General features: G+C 44.7%; 1 protein-coding gene across 3 annotated transcripts in view; it reads right to left on the reverse strand.

Annotated features, from left to right (window-relative positions):
- The window catches only part of srrm3 (serine/arginine repetitive matrix 3), an 86,382-nt gene extending 67,286 nt beyond the window's left edge, over positions 1-19,096 (reverse strand). For 2 of the 3 annotated variants that reach the window (XM_036134033.1, XM_012865033.3), the window contains exon 1: positions 18,770-19,095. In XM_036134033.1, coding sequence (XP_035989926.1) covers positions 18,770-19,059 — 290 coding nt within the window. In that variant the 5' untranslated portion in view covers positions 19,060-19,095. Of the gene's footprint in view, positions 1-18,769 lie in introns of all 3 variants that reach the window. The other variant, XR_002428290.2, reaches the window with a different exon arrangement.
- Between the last annotated feature and the right edge of the window lie 1,933 nt (positions 19,097-21,029).

Consider the following 21,029-nt stretch of genomic DNA (forward strand, 5'->3'; position numbering starts at 1 on the left):
CATACTTCCTGGATGTTACCCAGCGAGGCCTGAGTTCCCCTCTCCCGGTTCCTGCTGGTTCTGCATTCACTCTGGTCAATCCATCTGTCAACCGTTGCCGACGAGGTTCGCTCAGGATCCCTCGCCAGTTACATCAGCCGTCCTCAGCCACCAGCCGCCTAACTCCAGCTGAGTAGAATCATAGAGTATTCCCGACGCTACTTCTTCCCGGTTAGGTCCGCCCGGCTAAATGGTAAGCAGCGCACTTCTAGCAATTCCCCTGGTTCAACTTTCAGAGTTTCTGACTTCCTCTTTCTTACAGACTCGCCAGCCTTGACGTTCTGACCCAGCCGACTCACCCGTAGTCCCGTCCATAGATCTGCCTGTTTCTTAAAATAAACATCTTAAAACTGTGCTTTGCCTCCCGATCGTATCTGCATGTGGGCTCGTCACCTGAAAACCATGACATTATTGATATGTAAAATTTTTATTAATTTATTGGTATATGCCTAATACCATGTCTATCTTTGTTTAAGAGGCAAAAAAATATATCGGCATGAAAATAGGTATTTATTTACAAATTTATTTACACATTGTGTAAGCATCAGGGCGTCATCATTAGTCATTTAGCCATTATAGTCCAGAGTTTAACATTTGGCACTAGGATGTTTTCATTCCAATTCTCAAAAGTGCTTGAAAAATAACAAAATAAAAATATTTTTTGTGAAAGCATGTATTTAATTGGTGTCATTTATTGCAAAATTGCATATTAAAATGCCCAAACAGGCTATTACACTTTCAGAAATAAAAGGATAAAATATGCGATTAATTTGCAATTAATCTCGAGTTAACTATCAACATGATGTGATTAATCGATTCAAATAAAAAAATTGTATCGTTTGACAGCCCTAATATAAATACATGTCTTGTGTCCTTCACATTTGTTAATTTAATTTTTTGTTGTCTGTTTTTAAAGAGTATTAATACGTTTTCTGCTCGAAGCGGTTAAAGTAAACTAATACCCACTCCTGAGTCCAGACAGTAGATGGCGCAGGTTTAAAAACAATAGTGTAACCTACTGGATGTAGCTATTTACGTGAAAGAGCAGCTGCTAGCTAACCAAGTAATCAATGAGAACGTGTGGCAGCATGAACATCAACAAAGTATTTAGTCATATTTCGGCCAGAAAAATCAACAGAAAAAGGTAAAGAGTAGATGACGGGACAAACAGCTATGGTAGTGTTACAGGACAAACTTTGGTGGATGATGAAGATTTGCAGGCAGCGTCACAAGACAAGAAGCAGCAGCAGCAGACGATTTCGCCACCCTCCAGCCCAGGACAGGCTGCATGCTGTCTCGAGCCAGACAGCATGCAGGCCAATAATCTTGTTGTTATGTTCATTTATAAAACACTTGAAATGAAACCCCCCCCCCTATGTTTTTTTTTTTTTTTTTTTGCAAATCGCAAACAACAGTATGTCAATGTTATGTTCTCGTTTACAGTTATGTTCAGATCATATCATACTCCTCCAACGTCTCGCATAAATTAGGGTGACCAGACGTCCCCGGTTTCCGGGGACTGTCCCCGGTTTCCGGGGACTGTCCCCGTTTTGGACCACCTGTCCCCGGCTAAAGCTGTCCCCGAAAATGTCCCCGATTTTACCGAGGGGGAAAATGTTGCGTGTAGACTGTTATTACGGTAGAGCTGTTGCGCGCATAAACAGGTGTTACGGTAGCTGGTTGCGCTGATGGATGGATGGATGGATGGAGGAACAGAGATCACCACCAGAAGGGCGGTAATGATCCTTTTGGATGTGGTCAGCACCCATTAAAACACAAAGAAGAAGAAGAGTGCACCACTTTGAACAGAAGAAGAAGAAGAGGAAGTTTGTTGTCAACCGGTGGCAACTGATAGGAAGCTGCCTTGTGTTATGGTAAGTGTGTTAATCGATTCATTTTATTTGGATCGGGCTAATCCTGTGATAAATGTTTGGTTTGTGTCCAGGTTAAAAAATAATCAATAAAAAGTAAGACAAGACCACGAGTTGCTGCTCACATGAGTTAAAGACACTCGGATAAAATGTAACAGAATGATTGTAAACTCTTTGTAAGGCACTAATATGGTACGCTGGTTCTCCAGGGATCAACAAGGGTTCGTCTAAATATGTTTTAGAACTGATTGGTGACCTTTGGTTTATATATTATAAGTAGAGTTATTACAAGTTGTTTTGCTGAATTATTGTTGTGGTTGTGATTTATGAGCATAAACTTCCAGGCTTAGGTTTAGCTTTTCTACTGCTCAGTTTGGATATATGAAAGTTCTTCATGAAAAAATAGGAGTCAGTAACAGGAGAACTGAGTGAAGATCTGCATGATTTGAGAATGATGGAGGAAGAGATAACCACCTGTTTATTGTTCATTTATTATGTTGTTTTTGCTTGTAGCTCCAAATGTTGTGGTAATTAGCATTTTTAATGTTTAATCAGATGAGAAAATAATAATAATAATAATAATAATAATAATAATAATAATAATAATAATAATAATAATAATAGGACGTTTTCATGTTGTACATTCTAATGTTTTTGGAAGTGATTTTAATTAGATAATGTCTCTGTTTTAGAATAATGTAAGATTGATACAAGAGGAGAGAGGAAGAAGATAGGAAGACAGAAAGGAGATTAAATGAGAGTTGAGGAAAATAAGAACACTGATGGAAAGAACGGTTGACAAGAAGGGGAAAAAATTACTAAGGAGAGTATTAATAAAGTTCAAGTGATAAAGACGAGACTCTCAAGGCTTGGACGGCCCTTTTTCCCAGCAGGAGGTCAGCTGTGAGCCCTCCTAACAGATAAGACACAGCACAGACAAAGAGTCCCCAGATCACTTCAGTCTCTTCTCCTGACTCCAAGCTGCTGAGACACACATCTCCACACCCTCTGAGGACCAGCACTCAAGGAGAGGGGGGAGCCATGTGACTGAAGGCCTCCGGTAACCATCGATGGGGCCTGGAAGAGGCCTTGAGCTAAGTCAGAATGAGCCTTTCTGAAACTCAGTTCCTCCCTGGCATAGGGAGAAACTGCCAGCCGATTCAAAAATAAGTCTCTCACTTCTGCTTAAAACAGATGCCGAAGTGAAGGAATCCGTCTATGCCAGCTTTGTTCTGCTTTCTCAGCGCACCACAGACGGAGCTGGTTCCAGGCAACGCAGAGCTGAAAAGCCGGCACAGAAGCAACGTCCCCATGCTGAGGAAAACCCCATCTCATTGGACTGCATCCCGGTCAAAGAACGTGGCCTCCAAGCTATCCAGACCACGCCGTTAGCCACATGCTGCTGCAAGGCTAACGCTAGCCTGCCAAGAAGAAACCAACAACTTCCTCTTTCAACGCCCCTTCCGTGAATGGCCAAACTGAACAGAACTGAAAAAGACAGGTTTGGGCAGCGGTCTGAGGGTGAAGAAAAAGGTTTATTGGGAAATGTTTGTAAACCGTGGTGTTTAGAACAAAGGGCTAACCGGTAGGTCGCGCTAGCTAAACATGCTATTAGCCTTGCTAACATCCGGTTTTGGACAGTTCAGAAGGAGTTCGTTTTAAAGCATAAAGCGTAACTGTTCTGCGCCGCCATCCTCCGATGGTGTTATGAGCCTTATTCCCGCATCAATATGGTATATTAATGCCGGTTTTCAAGACAATCTTGATAAGTATAGATTTTAACCAGGTTAGCGACGATCGCTGTAGCGACCCCATGCGCCCGGAGGTAAAATCGCATAAACAAAGGCAAGCGATTCTGAATTAAATGATTTTACAGGACAAAACGGTCCTCAGAATATTATTTCAACAAATAATGTCTTGTTTGACTTGGGCCTTGCATTGTGAATTGATTGAAATACATGGCAGATGTTTTTTAACTCCATTCCATGTTTTTGTTAATCAGATCTGCAGTGAACCAGGATTCACTGAAGTATTCTGATTATGATCAACCACTTTGGTTTGTTTTGCATGTAAATAGTTCCTTAGCTTAGCTTCTTTTTATCCTCATTTTGCTTAGTAGTTTAGTTAAGTTTCACTAGCCTAGTAGAGAGGTGTGGAAATTGCAGTAAATCGTAAGAGACAATTTCTCACTTTGAGCACACGAGATGCGTGTGTCGTTTATTTCAATAGGAAAAACACTGAACTCCAAAATGGCGCTGTCCAGCCACAACAAAAGCCTGGGGCTACATGTCATCACCCTTCTTAACATTTAAAGGGACCGCGATCCCTGAACAGCTATACTTACATGAAGTAACTACAGGCAGAACAAAGTGCTGTGTCTAGTATGAACGGTATGTAGAACCATACTTAATAACAAAGGTGAATTATGTCAATCACATTCACTACACACGTCCCCCCAGAATTCACCCTATCAGAAGTAAAACCAACAGTCAACGGGGAGGTGGGCGTATTAACCGTCCACAACGGCTGTGCCGTACCGGAGGTCGATGAGACCCTACTGCGGCAGGAGTCCCGTCATGACACAGGCGTGGGGCATGGCGCGTGGGAGGCCTGGGAGGGAGGGGAGTAGGGGGTTGGGGCAGAGTTGGAGGCCGTCCGCGTCGTGGGGGTTGGGCCAGGTCCACGGGCCCGGCCACATCCAAGTGAGCCAGTTTGAGACGGTCAATGGAGATTCGCTCCGGTTTGCCGCCCATGTCCACCACAAAATGTTTGTCCCCTGCCTCCAAAACACGGAATGGGCCCTCGTAGGGCGGGCGTAGCGATCCTCTGTGGGCATCGTGGCGAATGAAAACATAGTCAGCCGTCTGAAGCCCAGTGGGAATGTGCGACTGAGGGAGGCCGTGACGGGAAGTAGGGACAGGTGTGAAAAGCCTCGCATTGTCCAATAGCGTTGACCGCTGGAGAGTAGCGGACCAAGGAACCGTGGTGCTAGGGACAAAATCCCCTGGGACCCGCAGTGGCTGTCCATAAACCAGTTCGGCGGATGAGGACTGTAAGTCCTCCTTTGGCGCGGTCCTGATGCCCAGCATCACCCACGGGAGTTTGTCGACCCAGTTGCCGTCCTTGAGGCTGGCACGCAGGGAAGCCTTCATTGACCTATGAAAACGTTCACAGAGTCCGTTAGCCTGCGGGTGATACGCAGTCGTGCGGTGGAGTTCCACCCCGAGGCTCTGTGCGACAGCGTTCCACAGCTCAGACGTGAACTGCGCGCCTCGGTCAGAGGATATATCCGAAGAGGTGCCGAAACGAGCAACCCAGGTTCCGAGAAAGGCCCGTGTCATCTCAGCAGTTGCCGCTGAGGTCAGTGGCACAGCCTCAGGCCAGCGGGTGGTCCTGTCAACCATAGTCAACAGGTATGTGAACCCGTGCGAAGATGGCAGAGGGCCGACCAGATCCACATTCACATGGTCAAAACGTCTCTCTGGAACCGGGAATAACTCAAGTGGGGCTTTAGTGTGACGGTGCACTTTGGCCCGTTGGCACTCAACACAGGTGTTAGTCCAGTCCCTAACGTCCTTCTTGAGGCCGTGCCAGACAAACTTTGCCGCAACTAGTCTCTGCGACGCTTTCGAACCTGGGTGGGAGAGGCCATGGATGGCATCAAAAACTTGTCGTCTCCATCTTGTGGGAATTATTGGCCGAGGACTGCCTGTGGAGACGTCACACAGGAGCGTGGTGCCGGCATCTCCAAAAACCACGTCCTCGATCTGCAGCCCTGTAGTTGAGGTCCTCAGGAGTTGGACGTCCGGGTCTGTGGTCTGATCTGCTGACATTTGGTGGTAGTCCAAACCAAGATGGACCGCCCCTGCCACAGCCCGTGACAGGCAGTCCGCCACGTAGTTGTTCTTCCCAGCAACATGTTGCAAGTCCGTAGTAAACTCTGAAATGTAGGACAGATGGCGTTGCTGGCGGGCAGACCACGGCTCAGCCACCTTGGCCATGGCAAAAGTCAGTGGTTTGTGGTCCACAAAAGCAGTGAAGTGTCGACCTTCCAGCAGGGAACGAAAATGTCTGATGGCGAGGTAGAGACCCAGCAGCTCCCGGTCAAAAGTACTGTACTTCCGCTCGCTGGGACGCAGCTGACGGCTAAAGAAAGCCAGTGGCTGCCAGGCCCCGCCTACCCACTGCTCGTAGACAGCAATGACAGCGTAGTCCGAGGCGTCCGAGGTGATGGCGATGGAGGCTGTTGAAGAAGGATGCGCCAGCATGGTGGCCTTCGCCAGGGCTGCCTTGGTGGCAGCAAAAGCCTTTTCCCTGCTGTCTGACCAGTCCACAAGGTGCTTGGGCTTACCTTTCAAGGCCTCGTGCAAGGGCCGCATAAGCTGAGCAGCTCGAGGGATGAAACGGTGGTAAAAATTCACCATGCCGAGGAACTCCTGCAGGGATTTGACAGTGAGCGGGGGTGGGAACCTTGTTACTGCCTCCACCTTTGATGGAAGAGGGACAGCACCGTCCTTAGTGACTCTGTGTCCCAGAAAGTCAACGGTGGAGAGACCAAACTGGCACTTAGCGGGGTTGACAATTAGCCCATGCTGGCTAAGTCGCTCAAAAAGTGTTCGGAGGTGCGCCAGGTGCTGAGACTTGGACGTGCTCGCTACGAGGATGTCATCCAAGTACACAAAAAGAAAAGGTAGGTCCCGTAGAACAGAGTCCATAAGGCGTTGAAAAGATTGGGCGGCGTTTTTAAGGCCGAATGGCATACGCAGGAACTCAAAAAGACCAAATGGCGTGATCACGGCTGTTTTGGGAATGTCCAGCGGGTGCACCGGCACCTGATGATATCCCCGGACGAGGTCCACCTTGGAAAAAATCACCTTGCCTGCCAGGTGAGCTGAAAAATCCTGTATGTTCGGGACTGGGTATCGGTCAGGCGTCGTTGCCTCATTGAGCCGCCGGTAGTCTCCACACGGGCGCCAGCCGCCACCCGGTTTGGGGACGATGTGAAGGGGTGATGCCCAAGGGCTGTCGGAACGACGGACTATACCCAGGCGTTCCATATTTGCAAATTCAGCCTTTGCAACGGCAAGCTTGGTCGGGTCGAGGCGCCGAGCACGGGCGTAGACGGGTGGACCAGTAGTGGCGAGATGGTGCTCCACACCATGCTTCACGGCGGATGCAGAGAAAGTGGGCTGAGTGAGCGTTGGGAACTCGGCAAGCAGACGGTGGAAGTCATCTGAGGCTGAGAGCATGCTAGACAGTCGTATGGAGTCAGTCCCGCTGAGCGTGCACGTATAAGAACAAAATGTGACGGCGTCAATCAAACGGCGGTTCTTTACATCCACCAACAGTCCGTGTGCACACAGAAAATCGGCTCCGAGGAGGGGAACGGCAACCTTTGCTGTAACAAAGTCCCAGCCAAACCGTTGTCCTCCGAAACACAATTCAACGTACCTCGTGCCGTACGTGCGGATGGGGCTACCATTTGCAGCTTCCATAGGGGGGCCGTGGTTGTCAGTCACCATGTCCAAACGGGTTGCGGGCAGGACGCTCCTCTGTGCTCCGTGTCGCACAGGAAACGTCGTCCGGAGATGCTGTCACGGATGAAAAGCAGCCTGCCTACGCGGCCGACACTCATGGCCACTACTGAGCGTCGGCCCTGGCATTTCCCGACCCGCCGAAACTGCATGGCGAACGACATTTTTTAGCCTTGGGTCTAAACTTGGCATGATAAAAACACAAGCCTGGAGACTGTTGGGGGCCAGAAGACTGCCGCCGACGAGAAGTGGATGCAGCGACGAGTGTGGAGTCGTCCAGCGGCACAGGATCGATGTGTGTGGGAAAAAACGCGGCCACACAATGTCCCTGACTTGCCAGGAAGAATTTGTCAGCCTCTTCAGCCAGCCTCCGACAGTTAGTGATTGTGGTGTTGGCTAGTGCAGCCCTGACTTGGGAAGGCAGCTGACGTAGAAAAAGTTGGATAAAAAGAAAATCGGGACTATGCTCGCCCAAGAGATCCAGCATACGGTCCATGAGCTCAGATGGTTTGCTGTCACCCAGTCCTTGAAGGGAGAAAAGCCTGCTGGCTCTCTCAGCGTCTGACAGTTCAAAAGTTTTCAACAGGTGGGCTTTGAGTGCTGTATACTTCTCAGCTGCTGGAGGGTTTTTAAGAAGACTGACCACTCTGGACGCTGTTGAATTTCCAAGAGCCGACACAACGTAGTAGTACTTTGTTGCATCCGCGGTGATGTCACGTAACGCGAACTGCGCTTCAGTCTGGGCGAACCATGCCGACGCCGACGATTCCCAGAATTCGGGGAGCTTGAGTGTAACAGCGTTCGCGGTCATGGTCGAGGAGTGTCTCTGGATACGTCCAGCAGACTAACGTCGGGGTCACCAGTGTGGAAATTGCAGTAAATCGTAAGAGACAATTTCTCACTTTGAGCACACGAGATGCGTGTGTCGTTTATTTCAATAGGAAAAACACTGAACTCCAAAATGGCGCTGTCCAGCCACAACAAAAGCCTGGGGCTACACGTCATCACCCTTCTTAACATTTAAAGGGACCGCGATCCCTGAACAGCTATACTTACATGAAGTAACTACAGGCAGAACAAAGTGCTGTGTCTAGTATGAACGGTATGTGGAACCATACTTAATAACAAAGGTGAATTATGTCAATCACATTCACTACAGAGGATTTATTAATCGAAATATTGTGTTAATTCAGGTAAACAGCATTACATAGTGATGTTCTCTGGATGGTAATTTTATTTCTGTTATTAAATTCTTGAACTTGAAAAGAAGCTGTCACTCCTTTATTCTATGTGTGTGCAGGTTTTGCTGTTAAAAGATCGCTAGTGCTCGAATTCATCCCTTTCAACCATTGTCCTGATATCAGCTTAAGAGCTGATCATCACCAGACAATACTTAACAGACAGAGAGTTATTTATGAAACATTAAATAACTTCAAACAGTGTATAATTGCACAACACACTTTACCTGCAGGCTTGACCGCTACTTCTTTTTGATAACGCAGAAAAAACTATTTCTCATAGGTATGTAGATGTGAACAGAATAAGTATTTGTTGCACTTTTTTTGAAAAGGTGGGGGAACTCTGTCTCCACAGACAGGCATAGGCATAGAATAAATGTTTGTATTTACTTTTTTGTTTTTTTCCCCCCTCATGTCACTTTCCTCTTAGGAGGCAGCAGAGCTCTTTGGGCCCCACAAATTTGGAAAGCCCTGCTAACCACCCTTGACCCCTTCACTCCCACCCCCACCACTTTCCCCTAACCCAGAGACACAGTTCTAGTTTCCATTAATAACACTATTTATTCATTTTATTAATCTTTAGGATATACTAAAAGTGTGGAGAGGCACATTCCTGGCTCTTACACTTGATTTGTATTGTTTAAATATTAATAAATATGTACAAATAAATTAAACCATTACTGTCCCCGTTTCCTAATTTCATCTTGGTGAGATGTTTTGATTTTTATCCACGAGCTAGAAATGCCCCCAGATTTGATTTCAGAAATCTGGTCACCTTAGCATAAATGGCCTAATGTATGTAACCTTCAGTCATATTTTATTTACATTAGTGCCAGTGTTGCCGGCAGCCATGAAGCACTCAGTGCACAAATGAACAAGGGATGCTGCCAGGCTTTGGATTGCTAAATGAACAGACTTCTTTAATCACAGAGCCAGTTTAATTGGCTCCCATGGTGAGGCCATCACTTATGACAGACCATTTATCCTGGTCGTCTCACAAGAGAGAACAGCCGATTGGGAGGAAAGGAGGGGCTGTGAAGGGAAGAAGAGTGTGGCAGGCATCCAACTTTCCTTTGAACCCAGATCTTCACCACGCCCTCAGTCAGGTGAGGAGTCTGAGGCCTCTGGCTTAAACCCACAACAACTGAAAACAGAATGCAGCCACTATCTTAATTGTGTCTAATGCCTGGCACCGCTCTCCCTCTCTATCCGAGTGTGTGACAGCTGTCCCAACTGTCACACACAGACAGGAATGGTAATGGTTTTCTGTTCTTCCTTAATATTACTTTACATATTGATTTGAGTAATTTAGATTCTTATCTTTAAAATTGTTTTCATTAGTCTGACTCTTTAGTTAACTATTTGCAGTGCACACATTTAGTTCTCTTGTATTTTTTGTTAAATGCAACAAATTAATTTCTTCTTTTGAGTTACCAGTTTCCTCTGGACCTGCTGCTGACATCATACAGATGAGCTCCAGCTGATGTCCTTATATGGCTGTCAAGCTTCCTCAGCAGGTCGTTCCATTTGTTTGGCAGGTGAAGGAGAAATTTGGCCTTTAGTTTATTTAATTTCACCATTTCTTTAATGTTTCTTCTTGTTATAACTTAGTTCAATGCTAATATTTATCCAATTTAAAGATTTAGTAATGTGCTGACCAGTATTTGTTTGAGTTCTTGTGTGTTTAACTACCCCTGTGTGTAAATTAGCAGTGGTCTGATCAGCCACTATTTAGGTTCCCCCTCATTTCTCGTTTGTTAGGTCAGTTTTGTACTTGAGTTCTTTGTGGTATTACCTGAGTTGTAGTTTGTTATGTTGACCTCAGTTTTTGGGCCCCAATTTATCATTTTTTAATAATTTTTGTATTTTTGTAATAAATTAAGAATATATTTTGAAAATGTTTCAACCTCTCTTTGGCTGGTCTATGTAAAACCTTCACAGAGTGTTTCAACCTTCTCTCAATCCCTTAATCCTGCACACACGCTTTTATTTAAAGAGTCATGCTCGGAATTGGAGAGGCATGGGTATGTGTGGCAAAAACTGGCAAATGAGTCTCCCCTTTTTACTACAGCCTAAGAAGATGAGCTGAGTCCATCCAGGGCATGAACATTCGGCTCAGTAGTTTGAGTCCTTGCTGTATGAGATGGCGAAGCTGGTCATCTTGTATTCTGTCATCATTAGCCAAGCTGCTCTCTGCCGCTACAATGTTTCACCAGACCCCATGGCTCTTTTACATGACTCTCAACCCAGGAGCCATAGATAGCTCGATGCCGGGAAAAGAGTGGACACTGACAGATGGGAAAAGTGCATGTCCCCATCCCCCTCCTAGGCATTTTCCCCCCTCTCGTAACTCTCAGCTACCGTAATCTGCAGGAGCTCTACCATTATCTGGCAGCCTAAATGAGGCCCCATTGCTTGACAAGAGCATTCATGCTCAGCAAGGACAAGAAAAAAAAAGGACAAAAGCTAAATCTAATCCAGCACCACCTTCTTTCTACCTCTTTCTGTCACTTCCCATCTGTACTTACCCTCTAAAAAATGACTCTAATTAGCTCGACAATTATTCAATTAAGTCACTCTCTCTTACTGTACGTATATCAGGATTATCAAGCTTTCCACACATGCCAAATCTGATGGGAGGAAAGAGTCACGAGGCGTCCATAGTAAAGAAAGCCTTCATGGTACCAAGACAGGATCACAGGGCTCGTCATTAATTCTAGACTGTCAGCCTGTAGTTCCACTCTGAGATGTGGTTATTTAAGCTGCACAGTGTGTGTATATGTCTCTGTGTCTGTGTGAGTAAATCCGTTGCAGAGAAGCGCTGAGATGGTGGATTAGGGCTGACTGCAGGCTCTAACATTTCCATGTTTCTTCCTACGTCTGTGTTGGATGTCATGATAGTGCTAGTTTTACCAGAGCTCCTCACGACCATCTCCAACCACATCAATCTTACACACACACACACACACACACACACACACACACACACACACACACACACACACACACACACTTATGGTGAGACCAATAACCTAACGTGCATCCTTTTTGCAGTGAAAACCCAATGCAGAAAGGCTGGGATTTGACCAGAGGCACTTCATCCCGCCTTAATGTATGTTTTGTGTTATGCCATAATAACGCCATGATAAATAATTAATCTTGGATTGAATTCTGAACGAGGGAGAAACAAAGAGAGCAAGGACAGCCCTCCTCTCTCAGCAGGAGGTCAGCTGCGACCACTCCTTGCAGATAAAAGTCACAGCCACCTCTGCTTCAGACTCTCTTCTCGCTTCTCTTCTCCACACACTCCACCATCATCAGACGACCAGCACTCCTCTGAAGCGGGGGGCTCCTGCACAGCAGCCATGTGCAGGAGCCATGCATGGGGCCTGGAAGAGGCCACGAGCTGAATCTCTCTTCAGCCTTCTTCACTTCTGCAGACTCTCTTCAGCTCTTCTCTGCTGCGACTCGCTCTCCTCTCCAAGCTGCTCAGACTATGGGCCCTGCACGGGCCCATGACCGCTACACAAGCCAGCAGTTGAAGGAAGGTGCCTGGACTAGCCATGCTTGACCCAGGGTCTGCTAATTTCGTCTGCCGGTCTCAATAGAGGACCTGACTGAATCCGGATAAACAACACACTGGGACAGAGCTAAGTTTCACTCTGACTCCTGCGCAAACCAACTGCAAAGTACAGATTTCTGAAGCTTTGCTCATTGTTGTCAGCTGTTGCAGGAAAGCAGACGCGAGACAGTGGATGCGCTCCCTCACTTCCCCATGCTGAGGGGAGATCAGACAATTGAATCGGACTGCATCCCGGTCAAAGAACGTGGCCTCCAAGCTATCCAGACCACGCGTCGCCAAGCTGCCCAACCACGCTGTTGGGTTAGCTCTTAGCTACAGAGCTAACGCTAGCCCGCCAACAGCTTCCACCTTCAACGCTCCTTCCGTGAATGGCCAAAACTGGACAGAACTGACATAATACAAAGGACAGGTTTGGGCAGCGAGCTGAGGGTGAAGTTAAAAGGTTTATTGGGAAATGTTTTGTAAACCATGGTGTTTAGAACAAAAGGGCTAACCGGTAGCTCGCGCTAGCCAAACTGCTATTAGCCTTGCTAACATCCGGTTTTGGATAATTTTTTCAATCAAGGAAGTGTAGCATGTATTTGTGTTCACCCTCCTTCACTCTGAATGGTCAAAATAATAAAATTGCCTTGATATCAGCTTAGGAGCTGATCATCACCAGACAATACTTAACAGACAGAGTTATTTATGAAACATTAAATAACTTTAAACAGTGTATAATTGTACAACATTAAATGGACATTCATAATTATCTGCAGGAAGTTGAATGCTGTCTCTTTGACCTGCCATTTCCCTCATCTCATGATAAACTAAAGCTTATTTGGAAAACAGCTAGAAGCGTTCATGTTTTCATTAAAGCTCTTCCTCCAGAGATTCGTGACAGTTATTCAGCTCTTTGTAAAGCTTTAAGAGAAGAATATTCTATGTACAGGGATCAGGCTTCAATAACTCTTGACGCTTTCAGCATTATTCAGCAGGAAAATGAAACACCCAAAAATTATTACTATCATTTAAGGAACGTTTATTCTCAGGGATGTAATTCGCCAGGTCCTGAAAAAGACCCACTTTTTAAGTTTCTGTTCCTTCATAATTTACATGACAGTGTACATTATGAAGTGACCATGCACTGCAGGGAAAGTAACTTTTCCATGCATGAGATCTGCAGATATGCCCAGCTTGTTTGGAACACTCGTTTGCAATGTGACAGGAAACAAAGCAAGCACAGAGTTTTAAACCTTCAGACAGGAAACAGGCCTAAGAAAAGACACAAAGTCAGTACTCCAGTGATCCAGCAGAAGGAAAGGTTTGAAGACAGGCTGCCACAAAAGCCTAGACAGCCAGATAAAGGTCAACTCTTTTCCAATGCAAAGCCCCAAGGTCATATTGGTAAAAGGTGGAGCCATTCCAAAGAAATTATCAAAAAGGAAAACTTTGAAAGTATCTGCCGAGATTTTCTCACCGAGTTTGTCGCATGTTTAACAAGATTAAACGGCGAGCTGATCGAAAAAACAACCACGCAACTTATCATGCCTCAGCTTGATAAGGCCCAAAATAATTTCTAGCATGGTTTACTCTGTTTTAACCCTTTCTTATTGTTCTAGGACTTAGGAAGTGGAGGTTAACCAACAGTTTACCATGGTGTTTAGAATTGTTTTGTATTTTATGTTGTTATGTTTTTTGTTTTTTTTTTCCTTTCTTGGCTTGGAATTCTGATGTGTATGTCTCAATATTTGTGGCACATCCAAGGGATGGATGTCTGAATATTTTATAGTTAGGGTCAGCTCCCTGCCCAACATGCCTCAATCCTTCCAACAGAGACGCTTTCTGATGGAACTGAACTTTCAATGACTGTCCTCTCGTCCACAGGAACCCTAGTGACTTTTATCATTCCAGATCATGGCGTATGGACTTTTGGTAAATCCGAAAATGGAGAATCGGATCTGCCATTCTCTGATGGGGAGGGGAATGAGGGGAATGTTATGCTATGATAACGCCATGATGAATAATTGATCTCAGATTGAATTTTGAGAGTGGAAGAGTTTAACAAAGAAATTCCACTCTGGCTGCAACATGAGACCCTCAAGGCTTGGACGGCCCTTCTTCTCACCAGGGGTCCTGCTGAGACCCCTCCTTACAGATAAAAGTCGCAGCACATCTCTTCAGCCCTCTCTCTTCTCGCTTCTCTTCTCCACACACTCCTCCATCGTCAGACGACCAGCACTCCTCTGGGGGGGGAGGGTCTCGTTTCTCAGCAGCCATGTGCAGGAGCCATGCATTGGGGCTGGAAGAGGCCACGAGCTGTATCTCTCTTCAGCTCTCTTCACTTCTCGGACCTCTTCAGACTCCAAGCTGCTCAGATCACCTCCTGCTCAGACCAGGAGACAGCTGCTTTGGACCATGGGCCCGGCACGGGCCCAACCGATGCACATCCAGCATCTGGAGAGAGCCTCTTGTCGCCCGGAGAACATGTAGAGGGACAGATCAGAGTTAAGTTTGCTATCTTAATCTCATAATCAAATGCAGGAAGAAGGATCCTGCATGTCAAAAACAGTTTTGCTGCATTTCTCCTCAGCACACAGGGAAGAGAACCCCAGATTCCGCTGAAAGCCAGCAGCAGAGCCCATGTTGAATGCTCACGAGGGAAATCTGCTCAAATCAAACTGCAATTGGGTCAGAGGCTGCCTGGAAGGCCTACAGGCCTCCATTTCATCCCCACGCTGTGGTTAGCCCACATGCTGCCACAGAGCTAACGCTAGCCCTCCAACAGCTTCCTCCTTCAACGCTCCTTCCGTGAATGGCCAAAACTGGACAGAACTGACACGAGACAAAGGAAAGGTTTGGGCAGCGAGCTGAGGGTGAAGTTAAAAGGTTTATTGGGAAATGTTTTGTAAATCATGGTGTTTAGAACAAAAGGGCTAACCGGTAGCTCGCGCTAGCCAAACTGCTATTAGCCTTGCTAACATCCAGTTTCGGATAATTTTTTCAATCATGTATCTAGGAAGTGTAGCATGTATTTGTGTTCACCCTCCTTCACTCTGAATGGTCAAAATAAAATCCCGTTTATGAAATGTATACAATTAGTAAACAATTTTCTCTAGCATAAATCCAGCTGTTCTACTTCGGTCCTCAGAAGTTTATTTTGCAAGAACTGGAAAAGTCTGTAGATGGGCAAGGCTGGTAGACACAGCCACAGATTTGCTGCTGTAGTTGCAGTGAAAGGTGGTTCTACAAAGGTTTCACCAACACTTTTTGTGCTTCACAGTTATCCACTACTTGTTACCTGGTCGCAGGGGTCTGTCTGCATTGAACATTTCAAATAAACCCTTTTTAATGTAACTGTGTTCTACTGAATATCGGGTTCACCAGCAGCATTTATTAGATAGTCAAGATTAGGTGGAATAAAAGCATGAATAATCATCTCTAATCTTGCTTTTGACATCAAAATGTGATGCTTAGAAATATTCTTAACTGAAGGAAACAGTTTATAATTAATCCACGATAATGGCACTTTAGTAAGGAAGCCAATACACCCAGATATTGCTTGATTTCAGTTACTTGGTTCTCAGTGGAGATAATTTACCTGCAAGACGTTGTCACAGAGCCACTATTTTGATATTACCAACACAGTTTATCAAGGACATATTTAAATATTCAGTTGGCTTAAAGGAACAGTAGAGCTGAATATCATCGGCACAGACATAACAAGACACACACGGACACTGCCTTATTATCTGGTCTAGGGGGAAAATATGTAAAAGAAAGAGAATAGGTCCCAAGACTGAGCCCTGGGGTACCCCACACGACAGCCTCTTGGAGTCTGACATGAACAGATTTGCAAAAAAAAACTGTTTTTGTTCTTCCAGAGAGGTGGGAGTTAAACCCCTCTAGAGCCACACCTGACAGACCGACTACATCGAGGAGCCTGTTAATCAAAATGCTGTGATCAAAAGTATTAAAGGCAGATGTAAGATCTAGGAGAACCATTGCAGTGGAGGCTTCAGAGTCAGCTGACATCTAAATGTCACAATAAACTTTACAAGGCAGTTTTTGTGAAGTGGAGCTTAAAAAGGCCCAAGGGTATAAAGACTTTATAAAGCATCCTCACAACCTTTTGTGTCTGAGCAAAAGTCCAAAAAGTAAAAAGGGGCGTTAGCAAGAAATGCTCCTTCACTGCTGATGATCCTAAACGCTGCCAACTATGTAAATCATGGCCCCTGGCCAAACAGGAGGCAGCGATGTCTGCCAGGATAGACCCCAGAAGTATCTTTGAAAAAAATTGTAAACCCTTTCCATTGCCAGAAAAATAACTGTTACATTTAGGTTTAAGTCAAACTCTCACAAGAAATAGCAGTTTTATTGCCAACCATTTTTAGAATGAGCAAAAAGTTTTAAAAAAATCCTGATAACATTTTTATAGTGGGTGGCTATAAATAAACAGATGATCAAAAGAAAAATGCAATGCACCATTTCTTTGCAAACACAGTGTCCCTTGTGTTTACCCCACTCCACTGCAGTAATTTGCTTTTTTACGCATCGTCCTCTGTGAAGATGAAAATCAGTTTTGGCAGGTAACAGATTTTGGATTTAATAATTTGCTGCTGCTCGCGAACTCAGCAGCTGTAAAGAAATAGACCTGTCAGTGTCAGCCTCTCTGCTCCAGCTTTCATTGCCTGCACTCTGTAATAACTGAAATGTGGAGAAAAGAGAAAGAGAAAACAACTGTGTGTGTTTAGCGCATTCCTTATTTATTTGTGTGTGTGTGTGTGTGTTCTAACTGCAAATTTTACAATGTTCATTATCGTTGCTGTTACTTTTATTTGTTGCTGAGGAGGCCAGTTTCAGTCGTGGAATTGATGCAGTGGGACAGAATAATGTCAGCCATAGGAGTGAGGAGGAGGAGGAAGAGACAGAAAGACGGCAGAAAGAGGATGAGAAGGTGATGGAGAATGAGAAGGAGAAGGAGCAGGAACTATCAAAACAGTTCGAAGTACAGATGCAGGGCTGGGTCGATAATTCGTGTTTAGATTAAATTATATTAAACCACTTGAGATCTAAGGATTGCTGCCCAAACCACAGCTTTTTGGCATTTTATAGCTAACAGGGTGAAAATGCTGATTAATTTCAGGTCTAGCTTGTACATCAGAATAAATCTGTAGTTTTTGTTCCCTAATATTTGTTTTGATTTTTATGTTAAGCTGCCTAGTAAACCTTAAAAACTCAAAATAGGTTTTATTTCAATAATTAAATACATACAAATAGTTTTAATTGTTGGAAAAAAAGTGTTTTTATACTGCAAAAAAAGTATTCATGTCAAAGTTATGGTTCCCCTTGCATCCGTCATGGGATCGGATGCAAGGCCTCTCCAAGCAGGGCTCCCAGGCTGAATTTTAACCCTGGCCTGTTACACACACGGCAGTCTTTGCGGGTACCTGATACTGATAACGTATACCTCTCCCTGTGCTTTAAACTTGACAATAACGGCTTTGATTTTACTTTAAATATAGGAATTACAAACTGAATGCGTGTGGCGTGTTTCTTTTTGCACCCATTTTTATGACCATATTAAAACATATGAAAGACATCAGGTGTTTGGAAATTCAGTCTTTATAAAGTACAGTTTATTTAAGCGAAGACGACAGGACTGAATGAAACATATATATACCAGTAATTGACAATGTCAATACACTGCTAAGTTAATGATGTCAGAACCTCCATATATGTTTTTAGAGCTATTTCAGAAGAAAACGTGATAAATGAACGAGAACTAGTTTAGAAAACCAGTGAACTCAGGGTTGGTGAACTAGTATAACCGTCCGTCCGTCCGTCCGTTGTCTTCCGCTTATCCGGGGTCGGGTCGCGGGGGTAGCAGCTTCAGTAGGGAGGCCCAGACGTCCCTCTCCCCAGCCACTTGGGCCAGCTCCTCAGGAGGAATCCCAAGGCGTTCCCAGGCCAGCCGGGAGACATAGTCCCTCCAGCGTGTCCTGGGTCTTCCCCTGGGTCTTCCCAGGTATAACCTAGTATAACCTTAAATTAATTCATTTTAAACTCGCTGAACTGGCCTTAGAACCTTGTTAAGAGTGAACTGACAAGACACTGGATAGACGCTGGTAATTTCATCAGATATGTTCTTTTACTTCTCAAAGGGTCAAGCTTGCCTTGTAAATATTTCAACCCTTGTTTGATCTGCTTGGGGTGATGCTGACCTCATTGCTAAGTGCTGTTTGCATGGATTTCACTGGAGCCTTCGGTCATGGTAAAAATAAAGTGAACCCCTATTATTCTAACAAATAACACATCTGTTCTTTACTTGGTTCTAAAATGGCCTTAATCTAACCTAAAGTATACAATACCACACAACAGTGTGGTATCGAGTTATTGAGACTTCAAATGGAAAAGATTAACTAAAAAGCCCATGCTTTATATATATATATATATATATATATATATATATATATATATATATATATATATATACACAAGGCTGCTTAGGACTCATTTACTCACCCCTGCTCCTCCATCATCTCTTGAAGCTCCATACATTTGAGCTCAACCCTCCTCTTCCTCTCGTGGTCCAAAATCTCTCTGTGAGGCTTCTTCACTAGGACGGGTGCCAGTATGGGCTCCTCATCCTCCTCTGTAGCTGGCTGGCCATCCTCAGTATTAGCCTGCAGCACAGCATTGGCTGCCGGCCCTCCTGAACTTGCAGCTGTCCCGGGTTCAGATCCAGGGACCACAGGCTTGGCCACTGCGTTCACACCATCCTTAGGTGATGGCACCCTTGTAGCATCGTACATGATTACTTATATCTGTGGAGGCAGTTGGAAAAGCACAGAGGTAAGTTCAGGGGAATTTATAAGTCCCACGTTATGTTGATGATCTAGTGTTTCATCATTTAAAATAAAACATTAGTACAACTAAACAACTAACTTTTCATGAATATTCCATGCATTTACATTTTCTCCACAGCAAAGAATGTGGCCAAATAGCAACCTATACATTTTTAGAGACTTTAAGGTGAGGGGGTTAGGATTTGATTCAAATATCTGCAGGCTGCAGGGTTTCTGCTTGAACTGAACAGGGCACTGTGCATACTTTGCATGTGTCATCTTAAAAATGATACAGAGAAATGCACGTGTAGAAAGAATGCCGACAGCAACTTCTGTTGCATGAGTCAACAGCCCTGGAGCACATACAGACAGGTTAGAAGGGAAAGATTTGCAGGAGCATAATGACACACAGTATGGGTATATACGTCCACAAATGGCAGCAGGACAAGGAAAGGAAGAATGGAAGTGGAGAGTGAATAACAGTTCTCTGACATTGAACCTGTACCAAAGTGACAGTGTCAACAAAGTGGCAGTGAGGGAAGTATGCATTAATTTTTGTCCAAGACAGAACAAATGCATTCTTTTCACCTTTCCATTTCTGGCTCGTTTACTCCTACAGTGATGAAGCAGTCACTTCCCTGTATAAAAAGAGCATCTGGCGAAGGTGTGCCGTGTGGATCATGTTCTGATCAAGATGGATTGTTCTTTTAAGGTCAATGCAGCAAGATTTAGGAAGGGGGGAGTAGAGGAAAGGGAAGCGTGCGCTGCTTCGAGTCTCAGATGCCACCCAGCACTGCTATTCTTCTTCTTCTTCTTCTTCTTCTACAACTGATAGCTTCATTTTTCACAAAGGAGACAAATAAACGACCAGGAGATGTACTTTGTCACTGTCAAATATGGAGGAGTTAAGAGAGAACGATGCTGCAGCCAGACGGCGAAGCTCCAGGACTACAACCTTAGTATCTATACATTGAGAGAGCGTAAGTAGCTTGTGCTGTAGAAACTGGAAGTTATGTGCTTTTGAGCTGCTTGTTGTGATCTTTGACTAGTGAATGAGGATGTGTTTGTGTTTTGAAGTGCTGCGCCCTGCTAAACGAGCCGTGGGTGTGTGCGCGTAGCGACGCTGCTCTCGGCTGACGGAACAGGTGGCGGGACAGCAGGAAGCATCATCTCTGAATGTATAATACAGTAAATCAGTACTTGATATTCCATGACAGCAGTCTCTCATGCACATTCGCTTGTCTGGAGAAGATAGAAGGCAAAGGAGCTCTCATGTCTCAGACTTTAAAATGACGTTCAGGTAGACTGAAGCACGGTAAAGGACCTTTGTTAAAGCTTAGGCAACGAGCCGAAACAAAAATGAACAGATTTGTGCAGAAAAGACAATAATCCAGGATATTTCTAAACACTGAGAACATCTCTCTCTACCAGTGAAGATTTTTTTGGGTGTAATATAGAGTGGAGGGAGTTGTTTTTCAGTTTTTTTATGTTAAAATAGGCCTGAAAGGTGGTGGATCTTTTTGGGGACTGTGAAGGCCAGGTGTTATACCATATTAAAAGCATAGACCAGTTATCAAAGTGTACTGAGGTTATTACATTTGTGGTTTCAAAAACGCCAGCATATTTGTCATCGCGCTTCTACATTTCAGGTCATTTTATGTCAGGATCCTCAGGACTTTGGCCTTTGTTAGTCAACGTATGTCAGTTTACTGTTTATCTTAAGTTAGACATAATTTCATTGTACCCCTAAATGTTGGCAGTTCTGGACACCTGGTGTTTCTACGAGTTGTCTCTGTTAATGTTTTTTTTACAGATTCCAGATTTACAGATTTTTTTTTACACCTTTGTTGCATATCAATAATTGGCCTCCCTGGAAAAGCCCTATATGAATGCAATCATTTTTCTTTATCCATCTCCTGCTATCACTAAGATGGTTT

This window comes from Fundulus heteroclitus, unplaced genomic scaffold, assembly GCF_011125445.2.
Source record: "Fundulus heteroclitus isolate FHET01 unplaced genomic scaffold, MU-UCD_Fhet_4.1 scaffold_72, whole genome shotgun sequence".
Lineage (NCBI taxonomy): Eukaryota > Metazoa > Chordata > Actinopteri > Cyprinodontiformes > Fundulidae > Fundulus > Fundulus heteroclitus.